This window comes from Gorilla gorilla, chromosome 21 (genome assembly GCF_029281585.2).
Source record: "Gorilla gorilla gorilla isolate KB3781 chromosome 21, NHGRI_mGorGor1-v2.1_pri, whole genome shotgun sequence".
NCBI classification, from domain to species: domain Eukaryota; kingdom Metazoa; phylum Chordata; class Mammalia; order Primates; family Hominidae; genus Gorilla; species Gorilla gorilla.
The window spans coordinates 46,940,163-46,956,059 of record NC_073245.2 but is presented as its reverse complement, the minus strand read 5'-3'; the positions used below and the strand labels follow the sequence as shown (position 1 = coordinate 46,956,059).

General features: G+C 43.6%; 1 protein-coding gene and 1 long non-coding RNA gene across 10 annotated transcripts in view; one reads left to right on the top strand and one right to left on the bottom strand.

Annotated features, from left to right (window-relative positions):
* Positions 1-15,897, top strand: part of NCOA6 (nuclear receptor coactivator 6) — a 110,183-nt gene that overhangs the window by 78,457 nt on the left and 15,829 nt on the right. For 6 of the 8 annotated variants that reach the window (XM_063702113.1, XM_063702112.1, XM_063702111.1 and 3 more), the window contains 3 exons: positions 3,313-6,294; positions 9,904-9,972; positions 14,067-14,103. In XM_063702113.1, coding sequence (XP_063558183.1) covers positions 3,313-6,294; positions 9,904-9,972; positions 14,067-14,103 — 3,088 coding nt within the window. Of the gene's footprint in view, positions 1-3,312; positions 6,295-7,729; positions 7,804-9,903; positions 9,973-14,066; positions 14,104-15,897 lie in introns of those variants that run through there. The other 2 variants (XR_008674627.2, XM_055373358.2) reach the window with 2 other exon arrangements.
* The window catches only part of LOC129529177 (uncharacterized), a 40,844-nt gene that overhangs the window by 21,519 nt on the left and 3,428 nt on the right, over positions 1-15,897 (bottom strand). Inside the window, exon 3 of one of the 2 annotated variants that reach the window (XR_010132229.1) lies at positions 6,218-6,342. The exons of the other annotated variant lie outside the window; for it this stretch is intronic. This is a non-coding gene — a long non-coding RNA (uncharacterized lncRNA). Of the gene's footprint in view, positions 1-6,217; positions 6,343-15,897 lie in introns of those variants that run through there. 2 annotated transcript variants of the gene reach the window in all.

Here is a 15,897-nt window from a genome sequence, read left to right as displayed (position 1 = left end):
TAAGTAAAAATTTCAAATATAACTTTTGAAGGCACATACACACACACATTCTATTCAAATTTGTCTTTGTTATTTTAAGTCCTCATAAAATCGGACTGAAATGTGGTTGGGCATGATGGCTCATCCACCTGTAATCCCAGCACTTTGGGAGGCCAAGATGAGCAGATCACTTGAGCCCAAGTGTTCAAGACCAGCCTGGGCAACATGGTGAAACCTTGTCTCTACTAAAAATTTTTTAAAAATTAGCCAGGTATGGTGACACGCACCTATAGTCCCAGCTACTCAGGAGGCTGAGGTGGGAGCATCACCTGAGCCCAAGAAGTCGAAGTTGCAGTGAGCCGTGATCATGCCACTGCACTCCAGCCTGGGACCCTGTCTCAAAAAAAAAAACAAAAAAAAAACCGTGAAATGTGAAGTGCCTCTTTATTCTTGTCAATGTCAAGATTCTAGTTGGCATCAGAACAGGATAAGATTAAATGGAGAGATGATTTCACTCTAATCCTGCTTGCCTGCCTTTCCTGCAGCGTTTCTTCCTGGGGCTTCTCAAAGCAGGGAACTACCAGGGTTTAAAACAAGATGATCTTTTTTATAGAAGTTTCATGAATGAGTCTTTAAAATATAAAGAAGATATAAAGAATAAAAGAGACACCCATGTATCTACCACATAGGTTAATAATTTATAATAAATAGGACCAATATTGGAAGCCCCCTTTGTTGTATCGTCTCTGATTATAAAATAATACTATCCTTTAAATGTTGAAAAATTATGTCAAAGATGGAAAAGCTCCTAAAATTAATTCATTCAAACCTAGATATTATAGAACCAAGGCCAGCTGCCACAATATCTCTATACCTGGTTATCTTGGCCTGAGCAATGACTTGTAACTTTATTCCCCTATGACACGGTTGAAGATGCACAACCCTTCACACTTAGGCCACTCTCCCCTGTGTGTACAGAGGGTATGTTTTGTTTCTTCCTCACTAGTTATTTCAACTCCTTTTTGACATGAAAATGAGAGTGACATTATTTTAGGAATAACCTTTAATCTACCCCTAATTTATGTATTTTAAAATTGAATCCAAACAAAAAGCTAAATCCATCATGATATCAATACTTTGTGTTATTTATTACAAATTATTTGGGCATATCACACTTCCCGTCAGTGAGATGCAGCAGCATAGCTGAGACTGGGAGGTCATCAGTCTTTGGGGAGTATGTCCAGAAGGCATTGAGAGCAGGAACATGCCTTCTTGTCTCAGACACATCTGAACTCTTCTTATATGAATCCCAGGGGTCTTTGTATACATTTATTGCCTTCTTTCTGCAAACGGGGCCTGCAGGCTGAATTTGGCCTATAATGGGTTTGAGTTGCTATGCAGTGTCTTAAACAAAAGTCCGAATTTAAATGCCTTTAAATAGGGCATCTGCTCTGCAGTTTGGCACTGTTGACAGGACTCCTGCTGTCTTATACCAGTCCACTTCTATTCTCTACTACCTGCCTGGCCCCTAAAGGCATAGGAGTTTGCATTCCCTGAGTAATAAATTCAGTTTGTGATTGTGTTATGGGCACTATGTGTGTCCTGGCTTTCCCTCTTCACCATTCTGTCACGTCAGCCCCAATCTGTCTTATCATTAGTGCCTTTTGGACTGCTGCCTCCAGCTTCTGGACTCTGTAGCAGCCATGCCCTTAACTGTTACTTTTGAGAGGCTGCTGTATTGTCTGTGCTGTCCTCTTTGGTATTTACTGTCTGGTGGGCTGATTTTAAAGATAAAAGGCATCCATGTCATAACCCTGACATGAACAGACTTTTGTAGCAATTACAATTTTCTTAATGTGGGAACCCCAGACTGAATGTGAAAAATAGGAACCCACTGTATTTGACTATGTAGTCGAAAGGACAGTTGAACCGTAGAAATGCCATGTTATTGGCTTTATAAAGGTGAAGAAGTTACTCGGGCCTAAAATTAAAAAAGGATTTTTTAAAAAATCTTCAAAACTGGATTCTACACATTGTATTCATTGATACCATGGAAATCTTTGGCCAGAAGACATTAATTGAGTGCTGAGTCTGACCCACAAAATTTGGTAGCTGCTCTATGAAAATGTTGAGTCAGCATTTCTTTTGACTGCCAGAGCCAATTGTTCTTATTCCTACACCTTCGTAAAACCTCCCTAATGTACTCTTCATGCAACAATGGAATAAATCTAGTTTGTGGAACTGGAATTGTATCCCATATATGCCCAGCTGTATGCCCACTTTTTCCCACAGAACCACCGTTATTCCTGGTTTGCATATCTTTTTATCTTTTCTGATTGTAAGGTTTTGGTTCTAAAATGCCAAGTAAAATCTTCACAAAAAAAGAGAATAATTTGAGATGTTGCCCTCTCCATATCTAGAAGACATTGTCCTTCAGGGTTCTTTTCCCAAAATTATTTTTTATTCCTGAGGGCTATGCTTCTGCCTTACTTATTCTCCAGCTGTGGATTCGTGGAAAATATTTCTCCAAATAGAGATTTGCATGTAAGAAAGTAAGTGCAAATTAATATCCATAAAAACTTCAATGCCCTAATTTTATTTTCAATGTGTATATCAGCTTCCATTAGCTCCTACTGTTTATTAAACTGATTTACACCTGAAGGGCAATTTTAATTCAGTCGGTTTCCCCCAGAGGATTAAGCCTGAAGGATGCGGCGTAGTGTATGGAGGCAATGAATTGGAATAATTTTAAATTCCTCTTTCTTAAGGAACTGAATCCTAGGATTTTATATTTTACTTCCGTTGAAAGAATAAAAAGGCTGTCTTCAATGCTGTTATTTTCAACAAAACCACATCTTAAAAAAAATTATTCCTGTGCTAACAGAAGAAGTGAATCCTAAATGCTTTACTTCATTCACAAGTACATTGAAATATTGATTATGACTACACGAGACCTGAATCTTGGGTGGCCAGGCACTTGATGTTGATGAAGTTTTTCTCATTTCATCTGAATGTTTGGCTGGTATAGACACAGCCATTTTCAGTGCATAGCACAGAAAATCAGGCTCTTAGTACAGTCATGGCTCATTCAGACCCTACACACCGAGGAGCTCCAGGTTTTTTGATGCTTTGCTTTTTGCTTCCTTAAGCACTGTGCCCCTTTTGCTTATGTCAAGTAATGAGGGGCTGCCCCCTGCCCCAGAAGTGGGCATGCCTGAGCTGTTTGTGCATAGTCTGTGCCACCTAGATGAGTATTGCTTGGCTATACTCTAAAGGTAGCAATATTTTCTTGCTGAAAAATCTAACTTCCCTAATTTGGGGGGCTTGTTTTAGGTTATCCTTCTCAACCAGTTGAACAGAGGCCACTTCAGCAGATGCCTCCTCAACTCATGCAGCATGTGGCACCCCCACCACAGCCACCACAGCAGCAGCCACAGCCACAACTGCCTCAGCAGCAGCAGCCACCACCTCCCAGTCAGCCACAGTCTCAGCAGCAGCAGCAGCAGCAGCAGCAACAAATGATGATGATGCTCATGATGCAGCAGGATCCCAAATCAGTTAGGCTTCCAGTCCCTCAAAATGTCCATCCTCCAAGGGGCCCCCTGAACCCCGACTCCCAGAGAATGCCCATGCAACAGAGTGGCAGTGTGCCTGTCATGGTCAGTCTGCAAGGACCTGCCTCCGTGCCACCATCACCTGATAAACAAAGAATGCCAATGCCTGTGAATACTCCTTTGGGAAGCAATTCAAGGAAAATGGTCTATCAGGAGAGCCCACAGAATCCTTCCAGCTCGCCGCTGGCGGAGATGGCCTCACTCCCTGAAGCAAGTGGCAGTGAAGCACCATCTGTCCCAGGAGGCCCAAACAACATGCCTTCACATGTAGTACTTCCCCAGAATCAGTTAATGATGACAGGGCCAAAACCTGGACCATCGCCCCTTTCAGCAACTCAAGGTGCAACTCCCCAGCAACCCCCTGTAAATTCCCTGCCCAGCTCTCACGGCCACCACTTTCCAAATGTGGCTGCGCCAACCCAGACATCTAGGCCCAAAACACCAAACAGAGCCAGCCCCAGACCCTATTATCCTCAGACACCCAACAACCGCCCTCCCAGCACAGAACCTTCAGAAATCAGTCTGTCACCAGAAAGACTCAATGCCTCCATAGCAGGACTCTTCCCTCCACAGATTAATATTCCTTTACCTCCTAGGCCAAATTTAAACAGGGGCTTTGATCAACAAGGCCTAAATCCAACAACTTTGAAGGCCATCGGGCAAGCACCTTCAAATCTTACCATGAATCCTTCCAATTTTGCTACCCCACAAACTCACAAATTAGATTCCGTGGTAGTGAATTCTGGAAAGCAGTCTAATTCTGGAGCAACAAAACGGGCAAGTCCAAGCAACAGTCGCAGGTCTAGTCCTGGGTCCAGTAGGAAAACCACTCCAAGCCCTGGGAGGCAAAATTCAAAAGCCCCTAAACTTACTCTGGCCTCTCAGACAAATGCAGCCCTGTTGCAGAATGTGGAGTTGCCGAGAAATGTATTGGTCAGTCCCACTCCTCTGGCCAATCCCCCTGTACCTGGGAGCTTTCCTAACAACAGTGGGCTGAATCCTCAGAATTCTTCTATGTCTGTGGCTGCAGTTGGGGGTGTTGTTGAGGATAACAAGGAGAGCTTGAATGTGCCTCAGGACAGTGATTGCCAGAATTCCCAGAGTAGGAAGGAACAGGTAAACATTGAACTAAAAGCAGTCCCTGCCCAAGAAGTTAAAATGGTTGTCCCTGAAGATCAATCCAAAAAGGATGGGCAGCCTTCGGATCCTAACAAACTTCCCAGTGTTGAAGAGAACAAAAATTTGGTGTCTCCTGCTATGAGGGAAGCACCAACATCGTTAAGTCAACTTCTTGACAACTCTGGAGCTCCCAATGTGACAATTAAACCCCCTGGGCTTACAGATCTGGAAGTAACACCTCCAGTAGTTTCTGGGGAGGACCTCAAAAAAGCATCTGTCATTCCCACACTGCAGGATCTGTCTTCTTCTAAAGAACCCTCTAATTCCCTAAACTTACCTCACAGTAATGAGCCGTGTTCATCCCTTGTGCATCCCGAATTGAGTGAGGTCAGTTCTAACGTTGCACCAAGCATCCCTCCAGTAATGTCAAGACCTGTTAGCTCTTCCTCCATTTCCACTCCTTTGCCCCCAAATCAAATAACTGTATTTGTCACTTCCAATCCCATCACAACTTCAGCTAACACATCAGCAGCTTTGCCAACTCACTTGCAGTCTGCATTGATGTCAACAGTTGTCACAATGCCCAATGCGGGTAGCAAGGTTATGGTTTCTGAGGGACAGTCAGCTGCTCAGTCTAATGCCCGGCCTCAGTTCATTACACCTGTCTTTATCAATTCATCCTCAATAATTCAGGTTATGAAAGGATCACAGCCAAGCACAATTCCTGCAGCCCCACTGACAACCAACTCTGGCCTGATGCCTCCCTCTGTTGCAGTTGTTGGCCCTTTACACATACCTCAGAACATAAAATTTTCTTCTGCTCCTGTACCGCCTAATTCCCTCTCCAGTAGTCCTGCTCCAAACATCCAGACAGGTCGACCTTTGGTCCTTAGCTCACGAGCCACCCCTGTTCAGCTTCCTTCCCCTCCTTGTACGTCTTCTCCAGTTGTCCCTTCTCATCCCCCTGTGCAGCAAGTGAAAGAATTGAATCCAGATGAGGCTAGCCCTCAGGTGAACACCTCAGCAGATCAGAACACTCTTCCCTCTTCACAGTCAACCACAATGGTTTCTCCCCTTTTGACCAATAGTCCAGGGTCCTCTGTCAACCGGCGAAGCCCAGTCTCATCTAGTAAGGGCAAAGGAAAAGTGGACAAAATTGGCCAAATTTTGTTGACCAAGGCATGTAAGAAAGTTACAGGCTCTCTTGAGAAAGGGGAAGAACAGTATGGTGCAGATGGAGAGACTGAAGGCCAAGGGCTAGACGCCACAGCTGCGGGGCTCATGGGAACAGAGCAGTTATCCACAGAGCTGGACAGTAAAACCCCAACGCCCCCAGCACCCACTCTGCTAAAAATGACCTCTAGCCCTGTGGGCCCGGGCACTGCCTCAGCAGGACCCAGCTTACCTGGCGGTGCTCTCCCCACCAGTGTACGCTCGATAGTAACCACTCTGGTACCCTCCGAGCTCATCTCCGCCGTACCGACCACAAAAAGCAATCATGGTGGCGTAGCATCTGAGTCACTTGCGGGTGGCCTAGTGGAGGAGAAGGTGGGATCCCATCCAGAACTTCTACCCAGCATAGGTATGTACTTGGGGCTTCATCATCTCTTTGTGTCAGTTTTTTGATGACCTAATCCCACAAGAGAAAGCATGACTCGTTTTTTACTTGGAGGAAAGAGAATGGGCTAAATGGCAATAGCAGTAGTTTTATTTATTGAAAGTACGTTGGAAAATATGCTTTTAAATCCCATGTTAAGTTTGCATTCATTAAAGAGAGCTAAGGGCCAGGTGCGGTGGCTCACACCTGTAATCCCAGCACTTTGGGAGGCCAAGGTGAGTGGATCAGTTGAGGTCAGGAATTCAAGACCAGCCTGGCCAACATGGTGAAACTGCATCTGTACTAAAAATTCAAAAATTAGCCAGGCATGATGGCACACACCTGTAATCCCAGCTACTCAGGAGGCTGAGGCAAGAGAATCGCTTGAACCTGGGAGCAGAGGTTGCAGTGAGCTGAGATCACGCCACTGCACTCCAGCCTGGGCAACAGAGCGAGACTCTGTCTGAAAAAAAACAAAACAAAGAGAGCTAAGGCTCTCGAAACAAAGAGTTCCTGAAATAATGATACCTTTCATTTATATAAAAGTTTTTCAATTTATAAGGAAGCATTTTTACATATGTTGTCTTGCATCATCTTTATACCAACTATGTCAGATATTCTTAACCCCATTGTATGGGTGAGAAGATTGAAGCTCAAAGACGTTCAGTGTTTGTTCAGAGTCTATACTGTGAACCTCCCATTTAACACTGTGCCTTAAGTGTGAACAGCAGCTTCTGCAGATTCTCTTTACCAGGGTGAAGATTTGCTCATGACTATTTCAGAACAATGGGTCCTCATAGCCCCATTCTCACTGTACTCTATCTCAGGAACCATTCTTTTTTTGTCTGGGCTACTCTAGAGGAGAGCTGGAAGAAAACTGGGTTTCATGATAATGGACACAGTAGAAACAAAGTGGTCAAGAGCCAGTAGGCTTGGGTTGGTATTATAACACCAGCATTTACCAGCTATATGGGCTTGGGCAAATTACTTGACCACTCCAGACTTTGGTTTCCTCCTTTGTAATATGGAACAATAATAGTTGTAAGAATTCAATAAGGTAGTACATATAACATTGTTAGCACAGAACCTAGCATATAATTATTATTCAATAAATGGTAAAAATTGTTATTCCCAGTTTCTTTTTGATGTAATCTCTTTGTTGATTGGTACATTCCATTTGTGTATCTAGTTCAGGCTATTTCCTATGTACTGTTAAGATGGGCTAATGATGGAAGCATAGGTGTCCTTATAACCACCCCTCCTTCCCTTCTTCCCTTCCCTGACATGTTCCTCCTCCTGTAAGGCTTAAGTGAAGAAGCTCTATTTCCCCAGAGTGGAGTCAGTCACACACTGCTAGAGCTGGGAAAGACCTTTACGATATCCTAGGCCAGCTAATTAAGTGCCTATCTTATTTATGCAGCTAAAATGCTTCGAGTGCCTACCACTGAGTGGTAAGCACCCAGGAGGAGAGGCAGAAAGAACACAAACTTCAGGGTAAGATCAGAGTTCAAATTCTAGCCCACTGGTTACCAGTTACAGTTGATAGTTCCTTAACCTCTCCTAAGCCATGTATTTCACTTGTAAAATGGAGATTGTACATTCTACCTCCCAGAATTTAGGATTCTGAGAGAGGACTCAATGAGAAGATTTGTCAAGTGGCCAACACACTGCCTCACGCAGAGCTCTGGAAAGGTTAATTCCCCTTCTCTCTGCCTCTTCACCTCAGTGTTAGAGAGATGGGGGCAGGATAAAGGCCTTCAAGAAGTTTGCTGCTCTTACAAGAGACAGTCTTCACAAGACTGGGTGCTTATTGTATATTGTTTTAGTTCTGTTGGTGTAGATGAACCCTAAGAATTAAAAGGGAACCTGGTGTAAATTAAGTATATCCTTCACTATTAAGTATTTCCATTTCTCCTTCTTTCAGGAGACTTTTCCCTCTGGTATCAAGAGAAAATGATGAAGTAATTAGAAATTATTTTTATCTGGATCATATATTATACTAGAGAAATATGTGGGCTTTGAGGAGATGAACCAGCACTTGGGAAAAGTTCTCAATTTTAGTTAAGAACACTCACTTTGCTTATAAGTGATTGTTTCTGTTCTTTTTCAAGGGGCTTCTGTACTTTTACTTTGAAAATATGAGAAATTGGCCAGGCACGGTGGCTCATGCCTGTAATCTCAGCATGTTGAGAGGCCGAGGCTGGTGGATCACTTGAGCCCAGGAGTTTGAGACCATGCCGGGCAATGAGGCGAAACCCTGTCTCTACAAAAAAAATATGTAAAAATTAGCCAGGCATGGTGGCATGCACCTGTGGTCCCAGCTACTCAGAAGGCTGAGGTGGGAGGATTGCTTGAGCCCAGGAGGCGGAGGTTGTGGTGAACCGAGATCCTGCCATTGCACTACAGCCTGGGCGACAGAGCAAGGCTCTGTCTCAGGAGAAAAAGAAAAGGAAATTTGAGAAATGAACACTAAAGTTAAAAGTAGAAGTTAAGATATAGTTTTAAGCTTTATCAGATAAGCATCCAAAATAAATTCTTAAACACAAATGCGTAATTTACTGCTTTGCTAAGCAGGGAGGGAAATATACAAAATTCACAGTTTCCACAAGAGAGTAAAACATATTGTTGCAGAGTTTATCTAGGATTTTAGACTGAGGTGTCAAGATGTGACTGTGGCATATCCATGCCATAATCTTTATCTTCCAGGATGGTTCCCTTCTAGAGTGCATTACGTATTTTATTCCATTCCTTAAGGGCCTAAGTTATCTGTGTCCTTTGAAGCCTGATTCTGATGTTTCTCCCTTTAATGTGCCTTCAGATTTCTCAACCTAGAATTGCTAACCCTTGCTTTGGACTTTTATAGTATTTTATACTTTGTGACTCCTTCATATGACATCAGAGTGCACTCAAGTGCACCACATATATGTATCTTATCTTTAATATTAGACTGAGTTCCTGATGTGCAAGAGGATATAGTTTGGTCTCTCAGGGTACCTGGCACAGTGCCTTGCCCCTAGTAAGTTCTTTGCAACTATTCGTTAGATAAGTAAATAACATATCAAATTTATTTATTTATTATGTATGAATTGAATGCCTGCTTTATGCCCATCACTTTTGCTAAGTGCTGTAGAAAAGTACAAAATTATGTGACCATTTCCACTCTCATAGAGTATAGTCTTTAGGGAGTGAGGCTAGATTTTTTAAATGCTGAGGGGAATGGTATAATTGTACCTCTGTGGTTTGGGTTGCCTACTAAGGTATGCTTTGGGGCTTTCTCAAGTAGTGGTCAGGACCTGACCCCAAGAAGCAGAAAATATGAGTGCTATGTTCTTATAGCCATCTCTTCCCCTTATTATTATACATACAAAAAGGAAGAGCCTATACCCCTAAATGGTAGTCATTGGTACTGGGTGTTATGGTAATTAATTTTTGTAGTAAGTTTTAAAATGTACTTGTAATTTCGAGGCCAATTTTGAGTACTGCCCTCTAAGAGTACATTGTTTCAGCAGTTACTTAGCCCTTGATTAGGTTAATGCTTTCTTTTTGTTTAGAAAAGAAAGTAAAAGGTCTGTAATTTTTTTTTCCTTGCGTTAGCCCCGTCGCAGAATTTAGTCTCAAAGGAAACTTCAACCACAGCACTGCAGGCCTCTGTTGCCAGACCAGGTAAGGCGTACTTTGGAAAAACTTCTTGGAGTGGGATGGGTTACATGTGAAGGAACTACTGCTGTCCTCAATGTCGTGTGTTCTTATGCCAGGAAGTGGCTGGAACTATTTTATCTGTTTGCTTCAGAGCAGACTTTGGTTGAGTGACAAAGCTTGTGCAGTTCTACTTGAGATTATTTTCCCCCCGACCAGCTTGCTCTCTCATGCATTCATAGTGTCAGCTAGGGAACTCAAGAAGGGCATCCCCGTGCCCATTGTCTGTCTGCCACCCAGCCATGGGTTTCTGTTGCAGAGTTTTCCCTGTTCTGTGACCCTGGCACCCATGGTTGGCAGCTGAATAGCTGGCATATGGTGACTTACTGGGCTGGCAAGCATTAACGCACTTTGTAATTTTATTATCATGACAGTAGTGGAGTCTTGTTCATTGAGTCTCTGCCACAATGTGATAGCCATTCCTCCAGGGAGGCAGAGTCATTTCAGTCATCTCTGGGTGGCATTAAGTTTCTCCCCATGACCAATATATTGTAAATAGCACAAGGGATGATATTTCTGGAAGTAGGATCCCATGGTAATCTGACAAATAACTGCTGTGGGATCAGGGTCAGCTCAGAATACATGAGGATGATGGCAGCAACAGCCCTTGTTTTGCCTTTATAGACTGGAGGCAGATAAATATCACAGATATGGTACAGTTTAGTTTCGCCTGATTCTTTGTCACTGTAGATCATTGAGGAGTTAAAAAAAAAAAAAAAAGTATGACTGGTCCCCACAGAGGTAAGAATCTCATTGAAACTACAATTCACACACTTGACAAAGTTAGTAAGAAAAAGCAATAGTAGCCATGCTTAATTTTGTGAATCTGAGCCATTAGTAAAAGTAAGGTATAGTTTGTGATTATTTTAAAACCTACTTCAGAATGCTGCATCCTATGTGACCGATAGGACTTTCTACTGCACACTCTGAATAAAATCAGGCCTCTGAAAATAGTGTGTGAGCAAAAAACATTTCAGCCATCTAGAGTCTTTTTTTCTTTTTCTTTCTTTTTTTTTTTTTTTGAGATGGAGTTTGCTTTGTCACGCAGGCTGGAGTGCAGTGGCGCAATCTTGGCTCACTGCAAGCTCTGCCTCCTGGGTTCACACCATTCTCCTGCCTCAGCCTCCCAAGTAGCTGGGACTACAGGCGTCCGCCACCACGCCTGGCTAATTTTTTGTATATTTAGTAGAGACGGGGTTTCACCATGTTAGCCAGGATGGTCTCGATCTCCTGACCTCATGATCCACCTGCCTCGGCCTCCCAAAGTGCTGGGATTACAGGCATGAGCCACTGCTCCCGGCCCAGCCACCCAGATTCTTTCTTTGCTGCCAATTGCCCACATGATACCTGACATTGTGTTGGATATTTGAGAAGGGCAGGAATGGAGCACGTTATTTAAAGGAGGGGTCATATAGCAAAACTCATTTTTGGTAAGAAAAGGAGTAACTATAAAGGGAAAGGGAATTCCATTTCCTGCCCCAACCCTACTCTAGAAAATAGGATTTACCATATCATTTTTCCCCCTTCTCACAGTAACTGGCTGAAGAATCCTCTTCCATTTTGAAGTCTGGCGTAAATGAATCTCCTTATCCTTAACATCCCTCAGAGCCACTGATTACCTTCATCAAACCTTCTTGATCTCTACTTATGAATCAGCAGTGATAGTGTTAAGATTCTCAAAAGCATCAAACTTTTTCTTGTTTTAAAAGAGCAAACTAGGCCAGGTGCGGTGGCTCACACCTGTAATCCCAGCACTTTGGGAGGCCGAGGCGGTCAGATCACCTGAGGTTGGGAGTTTGAGACCACCCAGACCAACATGGAGAAACCCCGTCTCTACTACAAATACAAAATTAGCTGGCTGTGGTGGCACATGCCTGTAATCCCAGCTACTTGGGAGGCTGAGGCAGGAGAATCGCTTGAACCTGGGATGCAGAGGTTGCACTGAGCCGGAGATTGCGCCATTGAACTCCAGCCTGGGCAACAAGAGCAAAACTCTGTCTCAAAAAAAAAAAGAAGAGCAAACTAGGCCGGGTGTAATGGTTCATGCCTCTAACCCCAGCACTTTAGGAGGCTGAGATGGGAGGATTGATTGAGCCCAGGGGTTCAAGACTACCTTGGGCAACATAGTAAAACCCCATCTCTACAAAAAAAATTTTAAAAATTAGTTGGGCTTGGCATGCATACTACTTGGGAGGCTGAGGTAGGAGGATCACCTGACCCCAAGGAGGTTGAGGCTGCAGTGAGCTGTGATCCCATTGCACTCCAGCCTGGGAGACAGAGTGAGACCGTCCCCCAAAAAATAAAAATAGGCCAGGTGCGGTGGCTCATGCCTGTAATCTCAGCACTTTGGGAGGCCAAGGCGGGCAGATGACTTGAGGCCAGGAGTTCAAGACAAGCCTGGCCAACATGGCGAAACCCTGTTTCTACTAAAAATACAAAAATTAGCTGGCCTGGTACCGCGTGCCTATAGTCCCAGCTACTCGGGAGGCTGTGGCAGGAGAATCGCTTGAACCCTGGAGGTGGGGGTTGCAGTGAGTGCCACTGCACCCCAGCCTGGGGGACAGAGTGAGACCCTGTCTCAAAAAAATAAAAAACAATGAGGGTGAGCACTTCTTTTGACTTGAGTCATTTTCATTTTTGAGCACACATTACCTGAGTTTATATGTTCCAGCCAAGCCAGCAAAGTAGCAGAGACTTAGTGAATTGGTATCTATTTTTTGTGGATGGGTTTTCAGGCTTTGTGTGTACAAATACAGGAGGCTAAACAGCAATGAGAAGCAAAGATTCCCTTCTTTTTTTTTTTTTTTGAGACGGAGTCTTGCTCTGTCGCCAGGCTGGAGTGCAGTGGCTGATCTCGGTTCACTGAAGTCTCTGCCTCCTGGGTTCAAGGGATTCCTCTGCCTCAGCCTCCCATCAAAGATTCCCTTCTACTAGCACCTTGCATTAAAGGCAGAGTGGTCCAACCTCCTTACGTGGAAGGCTGCATCAATCTGATCTTCATAGCAATAATAATAGCTAATAACATTGAGTTATGACTAAGTGTCAGGTGCCATACTAAAATTTCTACATGCATTATTTCATCTTCTTAACTTTGAAGTGGGTAATGTGATTATTCCCATTTTTTAGATAAGGGATTGAGCACAGAGATGTCAGATAATTTACCCAAGGTCACATGGCTAATAAGCATTGAAGTCAAAATTTTGAACCAGGCACTCTGACTTCATTGCCTTTAAGGTTACCATGTGATTAGTAGAGTAGGTTAGACATGTACACTGAGTAATGAGGTGCTGAATTCCCTCAGTGGGGGAACAGGAATAGGGCTGTGGGAGGCCAGAGGCAGGATAGATCACTGCTATCTGGTACATCAGGGAAGGCCTTTGGAAAAGATGGAACTACCTAAAGGCACATAATAGAGAAAGCAAATGTTTTTCTGCTGGTGCTGAGGAAGAAGTGCATGGTAAACCCAGAGTGTGCTCATTGATGCAAAACCCTGCTAGACAGATTACTAAGATTTTCCTTGCTTGGAGGGCATTGCTGGGAGGTTGAGAAAGAAAGGAATAGAATGGGGTGTAAAGGCAATATCTGAAAGCAAAGCACTGTGCCCTCTAAAACTCAGTGAGGAAGTCCTTTGGAGAAGAATGCATTCTTAATAGATGTTCAAGACGTATTTGAAGATTGCTTTTTTTAAAGAAGTGCCGAGAAGGTGGATGGAGATGTTTTAAAATGAAAATGGTCTCTTCCACATGAGAGGAAGAGACTTATTTTGCTAACCTGGTGGTAACTGGATGAAATATGAACAAGGAAGGGTGAACTTAGTTCTATTAATCCAAACAGGTTATTTCACCGTGTGGAGTAGAAATAAAAATAGACCAAGTGTCTTATGTCCCAAACAAACCAAGCTGTATCTGTGCCAGCTTTGTCTCCACACCATGTAGGGTGAGAATCCTGCTGGGCACAGGGACACTTTAGCCTAAATAGGGCATAGAGAATTCTTGTAGACTCCTAGCTTCTCTCTGTGGCAGCTCCCACGTTTCATTTCTATCCTTTATATTTTTTTGCAGAGCTGGAGGTAAATGCTGCCATAGTCTCTGGACAAAGGTAAGATGATCATTTCTGCAGACGTAGCATGAACACAGCATAAGCCTCTTTGAAAGGTATCAGCTTTCTCAGTCTTTAAACCTCTCTTCACCTTGTCCTTTTCCTTCACTCTTGCACCAGTCTGTTTTTACTGCTAACCTAGAGAGCTGTCATGAGTCCTAATCCCTCAGAGGTAACATTTCTCTTAATAAAACCTGGAGGCCAAGTTTCTACCTTTTATGGTTGTTTTCAAAGCTGAGTGAGATAACATGTTCAGCATAATGAGGAAATAGTAAATGTTCAATATATGGGAGCTGTTGTTACCATTGATATTAATATTAGTAATAGTCCTTGCAGCTGTGTTCTAAAGAACAGTTGTTTGACCCTGAAAGCAAAAGAAGCAGAAAGCCAGGCAGGATCTGACCCAAAACCTATGCTTTTTTCTGTTACACTGTGCTGGTCCACATAACCCTACAAAATGAAATACATCTATGGCTTCAACTTCATTAGCTCTGTGGAGAGGAATATTACCATTTTCCAAAAGTCATGCCTTTTTTTGGAGACAGAGTCTTGCTCTATCACCCAGGCTGGTGTGCAGTTGCATGATCTCGGCACACTGCAACCTCCACCTCTGGGGTTGATGCAATTCTCCTGCCTCAGCCCCACAAGTGGCTGGGATTACAGGTATGCACCACCACACCTAGCTAATTATTGCATTTTTAGTAGAGACGGGGTTTCACCACATTGGCCAGGCTGGTCTTGAACTCCTGACCTCAAGTGATCCACCCATCTCAGCCTCTGGGATTACAGGTGTGAGCCACCACGCACAGTCTTGTCTCTTTTAGTGTAGAAATGCGCTGGATAATATTTTAAAGAACTTCTCATAATTGTACAGCAACTTCATAAGACACTTTCACAATATTTTTTTTCATTTAATCTTCATATCATCCCTGTGAGGAGGTTAATAGCCACCATTTATTTGAATGTTGTTCCATGCCATGCATCCTTAATAGATTGAGCTACAAGTGCCCTAGATGTATTATCTCATCTAATTTTTACAGTATCTATTAGGAAAGTAAATTCTGTCTTATAGATGAGAAATCTAAAGCTCAGAAAGGTTAACTAAATTGCCCAAGGTCACAGAATTAGTTAAATGGTGAAGGTTAGATTCAAACCCAAGCCTTCTGACTTCAGAGCCCTGATATTTAACCTATGTATTGCAACAGACAAGATGGGATTTATAGATCAAGAATCTAGAATGAGGCTGGGTGCAGTGGCTCACGCCTGTAATCCCAGCACTTTGGGAGGCTGAGGCAGGCAGATCATTTGAGGTCAGGAGTTTGATACCAACCTGGCCAAAATGGTAAGACCCCGTCTCTACTAAAACTACAAAAATTAGCCAGGCATGGTGGCGCATGCCTATAATCCCAGCTACTTGGGAGGCTGAGTCAGGAGAGTCACTTAAACCTGGGAGGCGGAGGTTGCAGTGAGCCGAGATCATGCCACTGCACTCCAGCCTGGGCGACAGAGTGAAATTCTGTCTAAAAGAAAAGAAAAGAAAAAAGAGTCTAGAACGGCCGGGCTCAGTGGCTCACACCTGTACTCCCAACACTCTGGGAGGCCGAGGTAGGCAGATGGCTTGAGCCCAGGTGTTTGAGACCAGCCCGGGTAACATAGTGAAACCCTGTCTATACAAAAAATTAGCTGGGCATAGTGGTATGTGCCTGTAGTCCCAGCTACTTAGGAGGCTGAGGTGGGAGGATCACCTGAGCCCAGGGAGGTTGAGGTTGCAGTGAGCCATGGTCGTGCTCACTG